This window comes from Parus major, chromosome 14, assembly GCF_001522545.3.
Source record: "Parus major isolate Abel chromosome 14, Parus_major1.1, whole genome shotgun sequence".
Lineage (NCBI taxonomy): Eukaryota > Metazoa > Chordata > Aves > Passeriformes > Paridae > Parus > Parus major.
Window position 1 is genome coordinate 30,219 of NC_031783.1, and position 20,333 is coordinate 50,551.

The 20,333-nt window shown below is 40.8% G+C and overlaps 1 protein-coding gene across 2 annotated transcripts in view; it reads right to left on the bottom strand.

Moving 5' to 3' along the window:
- GLYR1 (glyoxylate reductase 1 homolog) overlaps nucleotides 1–20,333 on the bottom strand; it is a 24,726-nt gene continuing 4,393 nt past the window's right edge. Inside the window, exons 4-16 of one of the 2 annotated variants that reach the window (XM_015642806.3) lie at nucleotides 12,881–13,019; nucleotides 12,073–12,315; nucleotides 8,984–9,070; nucleotides 8,054–8,110; nucleotides 6,946–6,996; nucleotides 6,734–6,807; nucleotides 4,883–4,982; nucleotides 3,567–3,677; nucleotides 3,168–3,269; nucleotides 1,950–2,112; nucleotides 1,359–1,538; nucleotides 744–868; nucleotides 1–408 (exon numbers count right to left, since the gene is read on the bottom strand). In XM_015642806.3, coding sequence (XP_015498292.1) covers nucleotides 334–408; nucleotides 744–868; nucleotides 1,359–1,538; nucleotides 1,950–2,112; nucleotides 3,168–3,269; nucleotides 3,567–3,677; nucleotides 4,883–4,982; nucleotides 6,734–6,807; nucleotides 6,946–6,996; nucleotides 8,054–8,110; nucleotides 8,984–9,070; nucleotides 12,073–12,315; nucleotides 12,881–13,019 — 1,507 coding nt within the window. In that variant the 3' untranslated portion in view covers nucleotides 1–333. The remainder of the gene's footprint in view (nucleotides 409–743; nucleotides 869–1,358; nucleotides 1,539–1,949; nucleotides 2,113–3,167; nucleotides 3,270–3,566; nucleotides 3,678–4,882; nucleotides 4,983–6,733; nucleotides 6,808–6,945; nucleotides 6,997–8,053; nucleotides 8,111–8,983; nucleotides 9,071–12,072; nucleotides 12,316–12,880; nucleotides 13,020–20,333) is intronic. The other variant, XM_015642809.2, reaches the window with a different exon arrangement.

Below are 20,333 nucleotides of genomic sequence, written 5' to 3' on the forward strand. Positions count from 1 at the left end.
GTTAGAAACAGCATCTTGGACTAGCAAACAAAGAGGAAAATTAAAGCAGCCAAGCAGCAGATTTCTGGCAGAGTTGCCTCAGAGCTTCTGAACAATTGCCGCTGTTCTGTCTCATGACTGTCAGTGCATGACATGGATTTTTGTAATTAGACTGCAACAATCCCAGCCCCCTCCTCCCCCCTTCTGCCACAGTGGAAGGCTCACCGCAGCAGGTCTCAAAGTTTGTGTATAAAAGGAAATGGAAAGACAGAGATGGACTGGTCCAGAGTTAAAACCCAGTATCATAATAATATTAATCAATAATCATCATATGAACAGTAAGAAGGGTGCAGCCTAATGGATGTAGGCCCTGTACACTGCAGACATGTCGTTGTCAGATTGGTCCAATGCTTTTGCTCGTTTATATACCTAAAGAGAAATCAGAAAAGGATCAGACCCTGATCGTGTGAAGCCTTTTCCCATCAGAAAAACTCCTCTGCTGACCACTGCAACCAGAGAACTGTACAGTATGTCAAACAGTCCCAGTGCAGATCACAGTGCCAGGTCTTTCTGTGCTTCCCGATGTAACATTCTAAGGGTCTCTACAATCAAAACAAATCCAATGCCACCCTAGTAAAAATATATTTCAATCACTATTCCTTTGTCTTAGAGATGATATAACTCTTAGATCTGTGTCTCTGGTTGACAAATGGCTCTTCTGAATAAATGCTGAAGAACACATCTGAACACTGAACAACTCTTACCTCATTGGCAGCAGCTGCCATGGGAGTTGGGTGGTTGACAGAATCGCCCAGTGCAATAGCTAATCTAAGATCCTTCTGTATGTATTTCAGGTAGAAATCGGGTTTAAAGTTTCCTTGCAAGATATCTGTGGAGAGGAACCGATGCAAAAAGTAAGCATGACAAAACTAAGCCAAGCCCACACTGCAGGAGGCTGCCAATTCAACATCAATTTTCCTTTCCATTGCTGATCACTATTGTTAGTTCTCCTGTTTTTCTACTTGCTACCTTCATCTGGCCACAGTAGATGATGTCACTACTATACATGATGTCACATATATGATGGCACAGATACTGCCCACTGACAAAGTGAGCTCAGATTTCTAAGCAGCTTGCCCTCCATTTCACTTGTTACCCTGCCCCCATGAAATCCTAACTTAAGCTTTAAGTAGTCCTAACTCAGATTCTCAGAAGTCCTAGCTATAAAGGGGAAGGAATGGGAACTCAGCTCTTCATTTCCAGAGTGCTTAAAATAATCATAATCCCAGGCTGATGAAGAATGGGACTGTTATTTTCTACCTTTTGCCACTATCTGAAACACTGATGGATTGTAAGAGAACAATATAAGATAACTTTACTTTGGCACTTCTGGTCCAGGAAGATGCTGGCAAGTTGTCCCTGATTGAGGATATCCAGAAGGGTCTGCTGGGACTGGCCAGTCACTTGAGCCAAAGTGAGTCCTTCTGCTATTGTTGCCATGAAGCTGCCTTGGACCATGTTCACAATCAGCATCATCTTGGCAGCATTGCCTACTTCACCTAGGAGCAAGACACAACATTGGGATTCCTCCAGAAGAGAAACAACAACCCTACTTTGCCAGCCCACACAGCAGTAACACTGCTAGACTCCTAGCATCAAGCACTTGGCTGCTCTCCCGTGTCCTGAAAGACTTCAGAAATTATTCCCATTTTCCAAGCACTCAAAGGAATGGAGAAATTTTAAAATATAATGTAAAACCAAAAGCATCACAGATCCTCCAAAATGAGCCAGCATTCAAAAAAGAATCCTTAGCCTGCAGGCTCTGAAACTGGCCAAGTTTTGGAGAAGCAGACCAGTTTCCCAAACTGCCCAAAGAGAAAAGATAAAGATGACACATCTCAGACTCCTTGCTGAAATTTCCCAGTCCTTGCACTAAGAAACTGCCATCAGGCCTTCCATGTTTCAATTACCTAGGAAAAAAGAGGTCTTCCCCATAGCTTGGAAACAGCTGCTGCAGTCCTCATATAAACCCCTGTCGCCAGCTGCCAGGATCACAAGCATTCCATCATTGGAGAGCTGCTGGTTTCCTGAGACTGGTGCTTCCAGAAAGCGACCACCTCGGGACACTATCACCTGGGAGAAGAGCATCTCTGATTAGCTGTGCATGAACAGCAGCAGCACCATCATTTAGGGCATTCCTGCTCCTAAGGACAGAATTTTAAAGCAGAACAAATAGCTCCACCATATAAACAGGAGAGGCAAGCACTAATGTGATGTATCACACTTTATCCTGCAAAATGTGCTTAAGATCAGAAGTTGACCTCACACTCCAGGCAAGACCCTCTTGTACCCATCACTACTGTGCATGTTTTAAGTAGCTGAACTGACATGTTTTAGTCATGGCACTTTATATTGGCCAAGAGATCAATGTTGAAAGTGTACATATGGCATAAGAATCCCAGAAGATTGATCATTATATTTTCCCCTCTTTCCCACAGAGGAAAGGCCTTTGACAAATGTCTTCCGCCAGACATTTACTAGTGTGGGTGATTTGCATTCTCTGAATTGATGTTAGACAATAGTGCATCACCAACATGTCTACTTAAAACTTCACCAAAACCAGCTCCCCTTCCTTGTAAAACCACCACGCTGCCTTAGCCAGTGGGGAACAATCAAGATGTCAAAAAAGAAATCACAGACACTACAGGAGAAGTAATCAGAACACTTCTACAGAAATCCTATAATAGTATTTCCATAGAATGAAATGTGAAGACAATAATTTTCCCCAACCAAAGCATTTAAACTAGGCAGATTATACCTTTCATCAGTCATTAATCCAGACGGGGTTTTACCCTCAAGTTTGCTACAGAATACCAACCTGTCTACAAATATTTCTTAGGAAATCAAAATTTGGATATCTGTTTGCACTGGTGCCAGGTAGTAGCTCTGCCAAATCTACAGGCTTTGCTGGTATCACCAGGGAACATCTCATCCAACACTCTTTGCTGGTCAAGATTTGACATGCTATTTTGTCTTGTCTGCCTGGAACTTGAGACTCTCCCAAAAGCCCAAAGACCGCTAGAAGCAGTTTTATTACCAAAAGTAATAAAGCACCTGAAGCAACACAAACTGCAGAACTGCTGCTGAATAAACAGCTGCTGCTGGTAAGAGGCTCAGTTGGTGATTACCTGGGCCAGCTCTGTGACTGTATCTGCATCCACGGTGGACATATCCACATAACACTTCCCCGGGCGAATCCCCTGCAACACTCCACTTGGACCAAGCACCAGCTGTGGAGAACAGAAGAGCGGTAAAGCAATAGGGTGTCTGCAGAGAAGTCCCAGTTTTGCAGGAGTCCAACTGAGACTGGCACTGCAGTGACAGACCCCCAGAGGGTTATCAGAACATGCCCTCAAAGACTTAGTTTTTAAAATGTTTTTTTGTTGGGACATTTCTTTTTACACAGCTGCACTGCTGAGGATGTACCATGACCCAGACTACTGTGGTTAGCAGGAAGCAGAACTGGCATTCAGTGACTGCCATCTCGTAGGCTAACCAGCAGAGGTAAAGTAAGAGCTAATCCTTACATCCTTTGCTGCTTTTGGATCTGATACACAGGCAAACGTGATGTCACAGGTGGAGACTACTTCAGCAGGGGTTCTTCCTAGCCGTGCCCCCTCCTGGATGAACAAATCACACTGCAAAAGGCACAAGTCCAAAGGTAAGACAAATTAAATACAGAGAAAATGGATTTTCTGCATTTTGCTGTACAAACTCCACTGCTGGACACAACTCCAAAGGAGTCAGGCATGTTAATTACACAGCAACTTCTCTGTCAACACACACACACACACACGCGCGCGCGCGCGCGCACGCATGCACCCGGCTCTTTTGCAGCTTTTCTGAAGAACAGGTGAACAACTTTGAAGGAAAGACATACAGAAACAAAACTCTTAGGTGAAATTGTAAGAAGGTTGTGCATTTGACAATAAATTATTATGGAAACAAGGGAGATTTAGGGAAAAATAATGGTAAAAGGAGATAGCAAAATGTGTTATTAGATATTAACAGGAACATGCACAGCTGAGACTGATGTGTTTCAAAGGGCTGCTGCTTCAAAATCTTAGCTCCTTCTTACCTATCCCCTCATACCAGCCATATTTTGCTCTTGAAAAAATAAATCTTTTAATAACCTTTTAACAAAGTAACCACGGTGCCCCTCCCGCTTTGATATTCCACAGTATCTTACAGTGGGTCCCCCAGCTACCTATTTTTCTAGGACAATGCCTAGTATATAAGTGCAATGAAATGTAAGCTCCATTTTCATTTTGAATACTCCTATAAAGCCCTTCTCCATCCTGGTCTCATGACACAGTAGATCTTTAACAGAACACTTGTTACCATATGACTAGCACGATATATGTAGACTAACCTGTGGCTGGGCAGTGCATCTTACCATACCTCAATCTCCAGGGATAACTCCCTGCACTTGGCCTTTTTGGCCCAATACACTGCATGGCTATTCACATGAGCAGTATTTTCATGGCTATTCACAGATGCACAATACATTGACATGGCTATTCACATCAGCAGTATTTTCAGAGACATGCTACATCCCATTCTTCAACACATACAATGGTGTAATTTTTCTGACAACTCTCTCCTCTCACACAAAAAGGCAGTGGAGCGGGAGTGCTTACATAAGAGTGACCTCACTAGAACAGACCACAGCTGCATTTAGTTACACGTGCCCACCAACAAGCACCCAGGAAACAGGACAGAACAAGTTCACAAGTGTATCCTTGTGTTTCTTTGGCATTCTCTCCCAGGCACCACTGACAGATGATTCCATGAGATACAGGGGGTAACTGAATGTTTAGGAGAGGTTTAAGCACATGCCTACCTTCTCAGCAGTCCGGTTCCACACAGTGACAGTGTGACCCATCTTCAGCAAGTTGGAGACAATGCCACTTCCCATCAGACCAAGGCCCAGAAATCCTATCCTGAGGGTACAGATAAACATTAATGCAAGAAAGAGCAATCAGTGTCCGTTTCTCATGGTGATGAAAATGATGAAGAGCAAACTGGAGCATCACCAGCACAAAAAAATACCCAAACAAACATGTTCCACTGCAGCCACAGCTACAGTGGGCAAATACTAAGCTTTAAAATCAGGCTGGAATTTATTTTGCTTACCAAGCATCCCTAACAATTTGCTGAAGAAAGTCTTTAGCGTATTTCAGAAGATCACCTAAATATTAAAGGTTTGGATGGTCTGGGTTCTTTTTGTTTGTTTGGGGTGTTTTGTTTGTGTGTGGTTTTTTGTTTACTAAAATTGCTATTTGAGTGCCTTCTATTGGCAGTCATTGCCTCACTGAAGTTAAAGGAAACACTTAGAAATGAGCAGGGAGTTCTCTAATTAACTTCTGACTTTAAAACTAAGTCACACATACAATGCTTACTTGTATAATTGAATGATACATTAGTATCTTAGTTTTAATAACGCCTAGCAAAGACTACTAGGCTAAGCATCATGCCAGACCAGAGACTTAGTCCCTGCTCTACAGCTGCCATTTCAGACACAAGAAGAAAGGAAGTATTAGGCCAGTACAGTTCCCCATCAGTCCCAGAAAACACCCTTCCCCTCCTCCCACAAGCTGGAAAGAGTTTCACTCCCTCCATTCAAAGAAAAGAAAATATGCCACCAAGTCCCTACAATCACTTGCAACAAGAATTCCTCTGCAGATATTGCTGCAAGAACCCTTTTATCCATCATGCAGCTCCCACAAAACCCACAGTTTTCAGACAGATTCTGAAGTATTCAGTTACATCTAAGGTAACTTCACAATAAAATCTACCTGGCAAATCTGCGGTTAATTCTGCAGAATTAGCCACACTACAGCTGCATCATGGCTTTCACAAGCTACTTGTCCTCTTCCAGCTAGCCATGCTGCCTTTTCTCCAAGCAAACTAAGTTAGACAAGGCAGAGCAAATCACTACAGGCTCCTCACATGGCCCAAATAAGGTCTACCTATTTTCAAGTCTCTAAACCAGCAGAGATACTCCTTCCTTCCCAACCCACCTCTGAGATGCACTTTCCTGAGAGACTGTTTTACCTGAACAGCTTCATTGTTATTCTTGTTCCCCTACAGTATAGATGAGAACTGATATCCCATGTGAACTGCCCCAACAGCAAATAACAGGAGTGGCCTGAACTCAATTTGAACAGCGCAGAAGTTACAGAGCAAAAAAGGAAGCTCAAGTTAGGCTTCTCTCACTCTAAAAAGGAGAATGAGTGTATGAGGAGAAACCAGAAAGCTCACGTGCCTCCTTGTGATGGGAAAACACATCTCCCTCTTCCCCTTGTCTTCTGCATGCTCAGGAGAGCAATTAAACAATCCCAGTCAACTGCCAGGCACTACTGGAGACAGATCCCCTTTTATCTTCCTAACTCATTTGACACTCAGGAATATGCTGCTAACAGCCTGCAGTGGGATCTACTGAAAAGGGCTGCTGCTGAAACACTTGAAAATGTATCCAGGACAGAACTTACTCTGAATTTTGTATTGTACAGCCCCCTTTGTTTTTAGCTGCCTCCTTCCCACCTTGCCCCCCAAAACTGTTTTGCACAAGGACAGAAGGAATGTGCAGTTAAAGGGAAATGTTAGGTTTATTCATTCTCCGTGACAAGCTGGAGAGTGGCTGCATGTGTGAGCTGGGAAGGAAATGGCTGAAGTGCACTGGAAATCTTACTTTTTGTCTGTAGGCGTGATGCTGCCATTGACTGCTGTGCTGTCTGCTGCCTGGATGGAGGTGGATCCTGTCTCCTGAGGGAGTGGTGGGGGGGGGATGTGGGGGGGAAGAGAGAAGGGAAAATAATAATAAAAACAATATAATGCACAGCTCTGGAAGAACTGCAAGGCCTCGTAACAATAAAAATCCATCAAAATGAAGATTTGCTTTACCTCTTCACAAACCTTCAGCTTCTTTGTGATGGCTTGATAGCAGACAGCTGGCTGTATGGAGAAGACAAAGCATTCAGGGGAAGGACAGTGCTGATTTACTCTGCCGAGCAAACAGACCATATCCTTGTTCCACAGAAACAGGCAGCTCATCTACCCACCACCACCTTCAAAGCAGGACAACTCTGGGGCTTCCCTCAAGGGGAGAAAATAAAACCTAAAATACATTGCAAGATATTAAGATCATTCTTTCTCACCCTGCTCCAGCAATTCAGCCTGTCTTCTAACAGAGGCACTGCTAACTCTTTTCTGTAGTTCCTGCAACAGGCTCCTCTGGAGGCAGCAGAACCCAGGCCATCTCTACTCCTACATTTAGCTCTCTGAAGCCTGCCATGAAGCCTCACATCTACGCCCACTATGTCTCTGCAGTTGTGGAACCAAAACCTTCTGGTTAATATGAGAATGCATGTGGCTTTCCACAAATGGTAAGGAAAAGACTATTCCTCCCCATGCTGCCTACTGTGAGCTTGTCTGGATAAAACTGTTAGGAGCTCTTAATCCTTCTGGCTCTGCCCAGATCCTCAGTGAGATATAAATCCTTTTATGCTTAATTTGATCTTTCCTTTTCCTCCTGATGTTCACTGCTGAATATAAAATCCTGTAAGGCTTCTGACTCTCGGGAGATAAACTGGTTGTATTTTATAAGGAGCTTTTCTGGTCCTAGAAGTTTTCCTGCAACATTCAGTGAATTGACAAGCCTATCCAGATGAAGAAACTGATAGGACAACCATCAAAAACAATCAAACAACAGGATTTTTGAACACAAAAAAAAAAGGTTTTCCTGTCCATCCTGTTCCTTCTACAGAATTTATTGCATAAGATCTGTCAAAAACTAGTGCTAGATAATCTTGAATTACTTAAATCTATTCACTGTGCTTAATGCTAAATCACTCGAAATCTTAAGGCCTGGAAGTACTTTAACTAATCTAATTGCCAGCCCTTAAAGAACAAAATTCTGGAGCTCTTTATGCATGCTCTTTGTATTCAGTTCCAGCATAGGGCAAGATTCCAAGCTACTCAGCAGCATGATCCTGGTCCGCCAAATCCTTACCTTCTCTGTCTGGCTTAGCAGGAAGTGATGAAAGTGTGGATCACTGTCCTTCACAGGCTATAAAGAGAGAAAGTACAGCCTCAGAAATAAATCCAGAGTCACTGAGTGATCACAGCACAATTCCCTTGCTCTCCCTAAGCCGCATGAGAATAATAGAATAAGGGGGGAAATATGAAATGTATCAGCTGTCACAAGGACCATATTTAATTAACTGAGTAGTTTACATTGTGCTCCTTTCTCAAAACCAAATCCACTCTAACCAAATTCCTCATTTTTCAACATCTGTATGAAAACCGAAGAAGTATATAAGCAAGATTAACATGAGAGGAAGAAAATTCATATTCCACTTCTTCCTCTCCCAAGCAAATGAAAACACTTATTCTCCAGCTTCCAAGGAATTTCTAGCATTCTGGGAATTGACTGGAGATTGTCACATGCCAAGCAAACCCATCCTAACCGCAACAAGGACTGAAGGCCCAGATACCTCATCTCCCCAGTGATCATCATACATAGAAGCCTGGAATCACATTGCTCTTACACTGCTTTACTGATCACTCATTTGTTCAACAAAATCAAAAGGTCTTCAAAAGCTGCTTGTGAAGGAAATCAAATGAAAGCACCCCATGTGCTAGTATTCAGACAGGGAGACACTATTCACACCACCTCCACTTTTGGGAAGTCAGTCACAAAAATGCTTTTGAAACAAAAAGTGTAAACATTAGTACAGCATGTTAAATGTCAATCTGCAAATAGTACCACAGAGACAGAAATCTCATTTCCCAGCATATTTGTGAACTGTCTGGGATTGTTCAGCTTTGTTACGCTGCAGTACATTCTAACACAAGAATACAAGATCTCGCTGTTTTACAGCCAAAGGGATCTAGATTTGCTGCCACAAACTCAGATCCTAGATGTTGTAAAGCTTCTCACCTCACTCACACTCGGTGGCCATTTAAATCCAGCCACTGTTCCAGTCATCACTCTCTTCACTGTACTTGACTCTGGAATTGTGAGGTCCTGAGGAGACAGAAGGAGGATCAGAAAGAGCTTAAAACCTGGCTCAGGGGCTGGTCACATCACGATGATCATTTGAGCACACACAGAGAGCTCTGAAAGCACTACAAATGCCTTCCATTTCACAGGCCTTTCCATGAGCATTCAAATTTAAACAAAGAGTATTAGCAATACAGGTGAGGTGAGAAAAACATGGAATGCCAGCGAAGGAATTCAACCAGATTTACGGCTTCTGGAGAGTCCATTCTTCACACCTAAGAGGAATGATTGCACTTGAGCACTTATGAAGTGAGCTGAAACATGCTTGATTCCGTATTTTCCTCTGGTGGATGCAAAAAGCTTAACAAATGAGTAAAGAACATCATTACAAGCAGAGGTCTGAACTCTTTTAATCCTACCCTTTCACAATAGAATAGCCTACCTGTTATCAGGAGAACCTTCAAAGCCACACCTGCTGAGGTTGACAGCCACACCTGCTCAAGTTTGCAGAACCCATGAGACAAACTGGTATGTGGGCTGCCCTATCTGCTCCACAGGCCCTGGTTTGTAATATCATGATAGTACTTAACATATCAGGGCTTTTACTGTTGAGCAGATTAAACTTTATTTTTTATTTCCCCAAGACATATAGGTTAAAATAGGTCTTCATGCTGTAGGTCATAAACATATGCTATAGACCTCTAGGTTTTTATGCTATGTGAAAAGAATGCACAGGACTTCTGCATAATGAGTGCTGTCTTCCTCTGAAATGAAGGCTCAGAAATGGAGTCCCATTATCTCCCCTCCAAAATTTCTTCCTGAAAATGCACAATATACCTTAATATCCACACAGAAGCACAAGAGAAGAACATTGTTTGCAAAAATAGCCAGAGCAAGGCTCCTGGAGGTAACCCAGAATGATGCAACTGTCCAAGTGTTAGCAGGACAATGCAGACATCAGTCTCCAATCTTGTAGTGTCTAGAGAGAGTCCTGCATACTTCAGCTGGTAAAGCATGGATAAAACCTGCTTGGATACCTATGAAGTTCTGTTGCTCCGTCAAAAATATTCATATGAGCTTAAAAATAAGAGTATTTGAATGATCATCTATGGCCACAGAGCCTTTCTAGGATTTTCTAGACAGAGCATATCTCAGCAACAACTGGATTCTTGATTTTTATGCATCCTTATTGCTTGGAAGCCAGAATTTGGACTGAGATGGAGAAAAAAAATCCCAAATCCTGTGTTAATACAGGACAACATGAAAATGTTTTCTACTCTAGGGCTAAGAACTTGAGGAATTTTTGAGAACCAGGCAAAAAGACAAGATTTTAAAATTACTTCATAAGCTGAAAAACAGTATTAAGGCAGTACTATTATATTTTCATGGCAATTGTTTTATTTGTCACTTTCCAGAAGCTATAAGGCTTACTTTCCTACCTTATTCTGCTTAATTTCCTGGTTTGTAGCCAGGAAGTTATCACACAGCTGGCCACCACTTTGGGGCAACTTTAAAATCACTCTGCTTGTCATGTGTAAAATAATGTCTACTACCACAATTAGCTCACTCAAAGCACTCTGATGTCCTAAGGTAGCTAACACAGTAAAACCTATGTGTGCAGTGTGTCAGCACAATCAGAATTCACCCAGCCATTAGCTCTGATAAATTTTGGAATGAATCTAGCTCAAAGACACAGAATCATTTTGCAAGAGAAAAAAAAAAAGTCTTGTGGCTTATTTTGACAGAAATATGTGGGGACATGTATACAGGAAGACACTTTGAAAAGTGAAAATTATGTTGCCAATGAAGCATTTTCCTGCATCAGTCAAGACAAGTTCTGTAATTATGAGTTGTAATTAATCAATAAGCATCCATTCCTCCCCTTCTCCAACTTCCCTCAAAAGAAGAAACTGATGGGATCTGTTGCACAGCCTAATTTCAGACATTGGTGCTAAAAAAAGGGCCAGTATTTCCTTTAACCCCTTAGGAGTTGGACTTGATGATCTTTGTGTCCCTTCCAAATCAGGATATTCTATGACTCTATTCTGTGATGCCTTCACAGCTAATATCTGAGATGATCAACTTCATTTTACTACATCAAGAGAGAGTCTGCTGTTCAACCAGCGAAGGCCAATCCATTCACAGTTTGGGAGAGCAAAGACCACGACTTTGACTTGCATCCTGACTGAAACATAAAACTGTGAAGCACAACATGGTCCCCTTGAAGTACAGGTGAGCAAGCACGTTGCCATATGATGTTTCAGTCGAGGTCTCCCAGTTGTATTCAGGTGTAGTCTCCAATGGAGGATGTGCCTTGTAATAATCCACCAAAATAAATATCCATTTGGAACAGGAAGATCTAGACCACAACAGGGAGTTCCATAATAAAAAGGCTGGAACTCTAAACAAGGGTAGACAAAGTGCTGCCACAACATCAAGAAATACCAGGAAAGTGGTGGGAATAAAATATTAAGGCTCCTTTATAATGGAGGATGGGAACATATCCTAAAGCACAGAAGCTGAAATGAAGACAATTCTTCTGGTGGATTCCCCATGCTACAAATTTCTTCTTTAAGCCCTAGCTCTTAAGGATATCTCACTCATTTTGAGTACTGAGGTTGAAGTTGAGTGGCTACTTATCACCTGATCATACAAAGTAGATGAGATGGGAGAAGTCAGGAGCCAGATGAAGACCTGTATCTCTTTGCTAATCCTTCCTGCACAAACTGAACTTGAGAGATAACAAGACAAAAGAATGGATCCTCCTGATACAGCTTTCAAAGCCCTCTCAAAGATATGAACAGAGCCACTCACAGTAACTAACTGGTAAAAATCACAGGAAGTAGCAACAATATACTTGCCAAGGGTATCAGGCAGCCAAATGGTCTAGAAGTAGCAACATGGAAAAGCTTAAAAAAAGGGATACTGAACTGATCCTTCCTGGTGGCCTTTTAGTCAAGGTGCCAGTCAGCCCTCAAGGCCAGTTGCCAAGTCCATGGGCACTGGCGGACATGCACAACACAAACCTTCTCATCCTTGGGTGGACGCCCCCGCTTTCGGGGGCTCTGATCCTGGGCTTTTTTCAAGGGTGACTTTGATCCTCTCTCTGACGAAACAGAAGAGACCCTCTTTTTTCCTTCCCCTGTGCCCTTCTTCACCTTTCCTTCAGACAAACTGCCTTTGCGTTTCTCTTCACCAGCAGATTGCTTGCCTCTTTCTTCACTGGAATTATGCCGATTCTTCTCTTCAGTGGAGTTATGGGAAGACGCCTGAGAGATTATAGAATAGAAGATGGTAAGGAAAGAAGAGAAGAGATGGAATGATTTTCATGCAAAACCAAGGATGTGAAGGACTCTGTGCTGATTACTATCAAGCAAAACAACAGCACAGCAACTTGAAAACTACATATCTGTTAGCCCTTTGGAGTTGGTGAGTGAAGTTCCTGGTTAGTTCTCCTGCAAAAACACACCAGTTTAAGCAAGCATGTAACGGAATAGGCCAGCTGAAGACTTGCCAGGACTGTGCACTTCTAACATACTAAAGACAAGATTACTAGATACCAAATTCTTAAGACTGATGTATAAAATCATCACAAACAGACCAATTAGCCTCTTCAGTTTCTTCATCATTTAATAATCCAATAATCGCTTTTCCCCACCAAACAAGATTAAATGGGGAAGAAGAGAGGATAGGAAATAAACCCCAAAAACCAAAGGAAAACAAAATCCTCCTCAATTTGCCAGAGGAATAAGCTTCTTTCACATAACAAGGCATCTAATCAACAATCATGCCAAGACCTGTTTTGATGCACACAGTGAAAAAGAACCCACTCACCTGATCCTTGCCTTTGGTTTTTCTAAGAAACTCCTCTACGGCATCCACAGCTTGCTGGAAGCGCTTACCCTTGTTAATCTTTATCATTTCCTCTTTGTGAGGGTGATAAGGCTTCAGCTGCTCCACTTTGATCCAAGCACTTGAAACAAAAAAAAAGAAGCTAGTTATAGTCTCCAAACTGCAACTCTCTCAGTCATCTCACTTTGAGAAACACACAGCTACACTTTCTCCCCTAATCTACTGATGACAGCATCCCAAAGTCACTTCCTATCTAGAAACTGAGAATTTTCTTCTGGTACTTTTACTTAGTTATTTCTTAAGCTTTATCTCCTCTCATTCCAGCATTGTCCCCCTCTAAGCATTATTCTCTATTGGCAAAACATCTTTAGGATGTGATCACAGGATGCATTTAAAACAATGGTGGCCCAATAACTGCACTTGTTTCACCATGAGGAACATTCACAGTCCCACACCTCCAGGTAAAGTAGCCAATACCATAAATCACAGAGGTTGTTGAAAGCAAAGTTCACTTAACAATTCTCAGCTATCAATCTGGTTCAAAAATATTTAGACAGCACACAGCTGTCCAAAAAAACTGTCAGAAAAAAACCCAAAATTATGCATCTCACTATAGAGATGACCACACAGAGTGAATACAAAAGCCATAGCTCATTGCTGCACTTGCTTCTGATGTACCCAGGTATTCTGCACAAAACCAACAATTTTGTTTTTGAGGAAAAATAACTATTTCCTTCACTGTTGCTATTTTAAGATAACCTGACTTGTACAATAGCAGAGTATTTACATGCAGTCCTATTAAGACTGCAGTCTTTCAAGGAAAATCAACTTTCCCTGTGTCAGCTCCTGAAAAATAAGACTTCTTAGCATTTACCAAATGGTGAAGTCATCAAGTATGGGTGACAACTTCACTTTCCTCTACACAAACAAGCTCTTCTACCACTTCTTCAGTGAGGTTTAAGGGAATGTCTTTGCTTCTCTTGGTGCCTGAATTCCCTGTGGCTCTCACAGATTAATCCACCTTTCCCCTTCCACAAATTCAAGCCCAGGCTCATCAACCACACTGTTACAAAGCTACTTCTACCCTACCGGAAACAGAACTGTATAAGTTTTGAAAACCCTTCCCTCAGTTAGTATAGCCAATGGTACTTCTTAGAACACAGCAAAAATGAGGCAATCAGACTTTCTCTTGTCCCCGGAAATCTCTGTTACATAGACTATCCACGATTACAGGTTTTAAATATTTCCCAGTGCAATCTAGCTCCTGCAAGCAGATGAAGTTATTTAATAGCTGCATTTTCAGACACTGTATGCACCACGTCATATAGTTAAACTGAACACGAAGATTAAAATAACAAAAAATAATAGTAATGTTTTGCTGAATCTTGATTGTCCTCTCTTCACAAAACAAACTCTATAACTTCATTAACACCTTTCTCTTCACTGGCAATAGCAATTGCTTGTAAATTGCAATCAGAAATCAACTTTAAGAAAGTAGACTGAAACATTTTGAGTCACATTTGCAGAGACAAGACCTCCTGATAGAACTGACTGTGGAAAATGCCAGCATTCTTTCCAAAGAACCCAGTGCTCCTACATGCAAAGCTGGATCCTTTCATTCAGTTTACATCATTTTTATAAGAACTGACTTAATCTAACAAGTCAAATCATTGCATTCAGTCTGCATAAAGTCTGAGTCCAGCAGCTACTCAGAGAATCTCTACCAGCTGCCCAGACTCTACTGTGAAAGTTACCTTACACTGTAAAGCCTGCCTGTATGACAAACAGTGACAAGCACCCCTGCATACTACAGAGCACCAACTCATGAGAAGCCTTTCATCATGAAGTGTGTGTGCAAAGGAAACAAAATTTTGGAATATGTTTTTGGATATATAAATTATTATATATAAAATATTATGATAAATATAAAACATATTTTTGGAATATGGAATATAATTTCTTACAATATAAGAAAGCATGTTAAATGTTGTTACAGGACAATTTCTAAATAAAAATAAGTTATTTGCTCTCAAGGCATTCTCTTAGGTGTCTGCACATGCTCATTAGCTTCCTTTCTCATTCCTTTTTCTTTGGTATAGAGAAAGCACAAAGCACAAAGCTTTCTGGTCCCCGGCTTCAAAGGTGCATCTTGGCACTTGTGATCCACCAGGACAAAGAACTAGAGATCTCAGAGAAAAACTAATAAGTGAAAAACAATCTTAAACATTGCCTCAGTTAAAAAGAAACTTAAAAAAAACAGGAAAAAAATTAAATTGATCTTTTCCTTTCCAGTGTGTTTAAACATCACCTACCTGGACAACCTTCTGTAAGAGATGAGCATCTTTTGACACCAACATCCACAAACCAATTGCATGCAGTGTTTCAAAACTTTAAAAACAAAAAAACTTTTCACCAAACAAAATCATTCACATTTAAACACAAGATCTCAATACCCTCAAGGCCAATGAAGCCCAGTATTTAGATCAGTCTTAAGGATATAACATATAAAAGGAACTACTGTTTCTCTCCTAATTCAGCAATGAATCAATACACAAGAAAAACATTAGTGATGACACTGAAGATGTCATATTTAAGATGAAATTGTGTTCATCCTGCTGCACAGTCACCAGCCATGTGTAAAGAATGGGCTACATGGAAAGTGAAAAGATGTAACAAAAATACCCATTAGCAATGGCTGTCTCTTTTCATTTCTCCACACTGTTCCTCATCCTCTCCAAAATACCACTGTTAAAAACACTGCTCATGTCAAATCCCCATTATACACATGAACAATAAGCAAAACTTAGAATAAGATGAGGCAGGTATGAAAACAACCTGCAGCCACACGGAAGTAGTGGAACAGAGAGATGCAGACATCAGATTCAAATCCCTGGCACAAGCATGGCACAGGCAAGGAGATCTTCAAACCCTCACCATTTCAGCCATTCTCTTCCTGTCTAGAGATACCAACCCCTAATGATAAGCTACAGAAATGAGATGGAAGAATATCAACTAATACTTGCTTTTTGCAGACCGTACAGCTAGGGATGAAAACAGTGGCACTATATCTCAAAATTTCTATTTACCACAGTCCAGGAAAAAATTTATTGCTTTAGACTGTAGCACTTTAGATGCCCATACTAAATGCTAACACAACCAGTTCTAAAAGTCAAAAGAAAACTGCTTAGTTATTTACAAGACCAGTGTGTGTGAGCACAACAGAAATCAAGATGGATTTCCTTCTATTACAAGGGAACATCCCAACCTTCATCAATTAAATAACTCAAATAACTAAACTCTGCAACTTAGCGCAAAATGTCTCACTGCTCTTTTCCTCGTGGTTGGAATTAATGAGAGAGACGGTTTTTGTATTCGGACTCAGCTGTTTATCTTTTCGTATCTGTATTACATTCTCACAGACAGCACACAACACATCAAGCTAACAAACTAAAAATGGAACCCCAGATCTCTCTCTACAGGACCTTTTAAGTGTAAGCTATCCAATTATAAAATGGCAACTAATTTATTTTTACTTTTAACCCAAAAACCAAACACTTGTGCTCCGCACTGCAGACTTACCCACCCAATCCCATAATACCAATACCCATGAAGGTGAAAAAGCAAGATAAGCCTATGCCCTAAAACCCCCATCTTGCTACATATATATTATTATATCCTAAAACCTTAAACTGTATTTTCCACCATGTGATATAACACACTTCTATTCAAACTACTCATTTACAATCTCAATTCAATTTTGGAAGCCTTTCCATGGCCTCAGGTCAAATACACTGTTCTTCTGTGGGTCAGTGCCTGTTAGCACAGAAAGCTTGAAATTCTCTGTGCCCGGGTGTTGGGGGTTAGGGTTCCAGCATCTCCCTCTCCTGTTTGAACCATGAGCACTGCTTTGACAAAGCACTATTGGATACACTGAAGTAGACAAGGCACAAATACTATGATAACTATGATAACAATCAATACATACATGCTTACTTTCAAAAGTTATCTCCACAATGGTGCAAGGCTGAGGTGTAATTGCACCAAGATGTCACATTTTTTTACAAGGTGTGATTTGGAGTGACATCTGCGATTTTGTCTTCATTTTGTTTTGACCAAGGAAAGCCAAATATTATGCAAAAATCCATTTTCACTGAGCCAAAGATTTTCATTTCTTGAGCTGCATAGGGTGCCTCAGGGAGAAATTTGGTTAAGACACCCTATCCCTCATTGGGATTTATAACGAATCGTGAAAGATCTGGAGAGACATTTTTTGGTATTGGCCAATCTACTGGTAAACTGACCAAGAAGGGTGAGAATGGCTTTTCTGGACTTGAATAAATCAAACAAATGGTATCCAAACCTGATGCATTGGCCAAGGTCACCCAAACACTGGTTTTTGGTTGACTCATGGGCAGGATCACATCACTTAAGGCAAACAACAAGATAATAAGGCGCAAGTATGATATCTGATTTAGTTTCATGTTTCTCTTTGGTTCCCCTTCTGATTCAAAGCACCTTTTTTTTTGTTTACAATTTCCACACAAACCTTTTTGCACACTTCCTTTTTGTCTTTTCTCAATTCCATTCTGGGACAAGCCAAATGTAAGGCACTATGTTATTTATTTTGCATTCAACTCTGCAAATTTGGACTTATTTTGGTTCTCGAATTTCAACAGCCTTACACCTTGTATGAAATTCTAAATCGTATCACGATCCAGTTTTGTCTGTAGTGATTGTCAGCTATGGTACTGTGCCTGCAGAGATTTTCAACAGTCCAGCTGGCTCTGCTACAGCAACACAAAGCTCCACGTGGGATGATCTGCCTCACTGAGAAGTACCAGGAACACAAGCTCACCCCCTCCATCAGTTCAGCCTATCCCTCCAGCCCCTCTGACTACTAAGGTGTATTTCCAACAGTTGGCAAATTTAAAGCAAGTGTTTTCTGGTGTCAGGACCTGAAAGAACATTTCAGAAAGACTACATCCTGAATTTACTCCCTCTCCTTGAAAACCAGGAGAAACAGTGGTAGAAGAAAAGGGTAGGTGCTTTCATCCGAATAGAACATGGAGGATGGAAAGGAGTGCTGTGTTAAAATCACTGCACCTGATGGAAACAGGCTATCTTAGATTGCATGCTTCCTCCATTTCTTCCTTAATACATAAAGTCAGGAAGTGCCTCTTGACCCCATCATATTTGGTTTCACACTGATGCTTCAAAAGGGTGGAAGAAAGAATGAGCTTTCCCAGCTTCCTGTTAAGACTGTGATATACATGACTTGCAATTCCATTTGGCTGTTAGTGAATACCAAAGGGGGAAGGAAGGTGAATGGCTGTGTTTGTACACACATCTCTGATGGCTGCAGGACTCACATTAGTATTTCTATAAAATCATAGCACAAAAAAACACCTTCATAGCAATGGTATTTTTAGTTTTGACAAATGTAATAATGAATTCCTAAGCAGGCCAAAAAATATAAAAAAGTATTTTTAACTGTATGACGCACACCAAGAAAGACGTGTGGCCCAGCCAGTCTATAAGTTTTAACTACTAAAAGCAATAAATATACATAGACAGCAAAATAAAAGTTCTTACTTGACTACTGAAATATCTACAAAGATTTTCTATGACAAGACTGTAGCATGAAAATTACAATAAAAGGGGATTTTAAATACTACCTGAGAAGCACATCTGAGAAGTTATAAACACAGATAAGAGGTGTAAGTTCCACTTCTAAATTAAATTAAATTTGCTGTTTAGATTCTTGTAATGGATATTGTTACATGCTTGTCAGGTCTATGGTCAGGAAGCATCAACTGTTCTTGATTTTATATAAAGAATCCTTTTAATGTGACTTACTCTAAGAAGAGACACTCGGAAAAACAACTCCTAGTCAGACTAGAAAAACCTTATTATCAATTTGGAGAACAAGGTAATAAAAAGACAATTGCCTTAATTGCGATGCACACAATCACTTAGAATAGGACATAGATATTACATCACTACTATGAACATCAAGGTGGCTTTCACTGTGGTAATGATATGTACTTCACAGCTTAAACACAAGCAAAATCTGCTTCCATGGGTAGACAATCCTTAGATTCCAGAAAACCCATTCCTTCAGAACTAACAGGAGAAACATCACCAACACAATTAACACAGAGCTCAGCAGAAAAATTATCAAAATCCAGGACCTAGAGAACAGTCTGAATGCACTCATGCTCTCACCTGTGTCTTGGACCACAACTACTCACAGCTTTCCAATTAATCTGTTCCCTTACTCACTGTGGCATTGCACAGGCCCAGTACATGGGAATATTCAATTTGCAGGAAAAGGAAAATGCATTTCCTCTGTGCTGTATCCTAAGCTAGCCAGAATTTCACAAATTACCAAAACTTACACATTACACCAAAACCACTGCCATACCATCAGTATGTTTTCATTTACCACTCTGCTCTGCTCATGCACATCCATTTTTACTTCCAAACATCTTTCTCCTTAACCTTTAGCATGACAAACCAAAGGCACATGAGTCAGGAGGGAACAATTTTCACCCAGTCTGGAACAGGGGCATCAGCCACAGCAGGCACCTAGGAATCCTCAGAAGGAAATAAGACTAAAATAAGGCTCAAGATTGCCTACCTCTCCACAAACTCGCTGGCAAGAACACTCAGAAATTCATGGGAGGGACTCTACTCACGAACCAGCATCACTTTTGCCTTATACGCACTGGACAAGAGGTGAACAGACAACACCAGATCCTCTCCTGCTCAAGCTCGAAGGATAAGCAAGTAATACAAGAGCTGCAGCAATGGATCCATGGTAAAGAAATGCCATCAAACAGCATGAACATAGCAGAAAAAGAGAGGTGCTAAAAAACAAAGCTACATGCACTAGACCACCAGTATGGATAAATGTGCTCCTCATCATCCCTCAAACACCCCTCTGCACTCTGCTATTACTCAGGCTGCTCATAAGGTGGTGACATTCTCTCAGTTTCATATTTCCAAGTCCTGTTTATACACAGACCTGAAAAAAGTATTCACAAAACCCACTACTTTACTTGTACAAAATAAGTTAGGAGATTTTCTCTTCATCTTCACATTTAAAGTGAAATAATTTATATCTTTCCTGATTTATATCTCACTGATTATATACTTAATACTGTTACTATACTCGAGACTGGCTCACTAATTATGCTCAAATGTGAGAACTTGCTCACGGAACACACTGGTTAGAAGAGCACAGATCTAACCAGCACAGCCTTTTGAAGTTCCAAGTCAGGACAGAAGAGGCACACAGGCTTCTCTATCTTCTCTCTATCAACACTATTTAAAAGAAAGGTGATAGTATTTATTTCTATTCAGTTTTCAGGTAGGGTATGCCAATCAAAACAAACAAATTTTTAATTAATGATTATCTAGCATGATATCATTA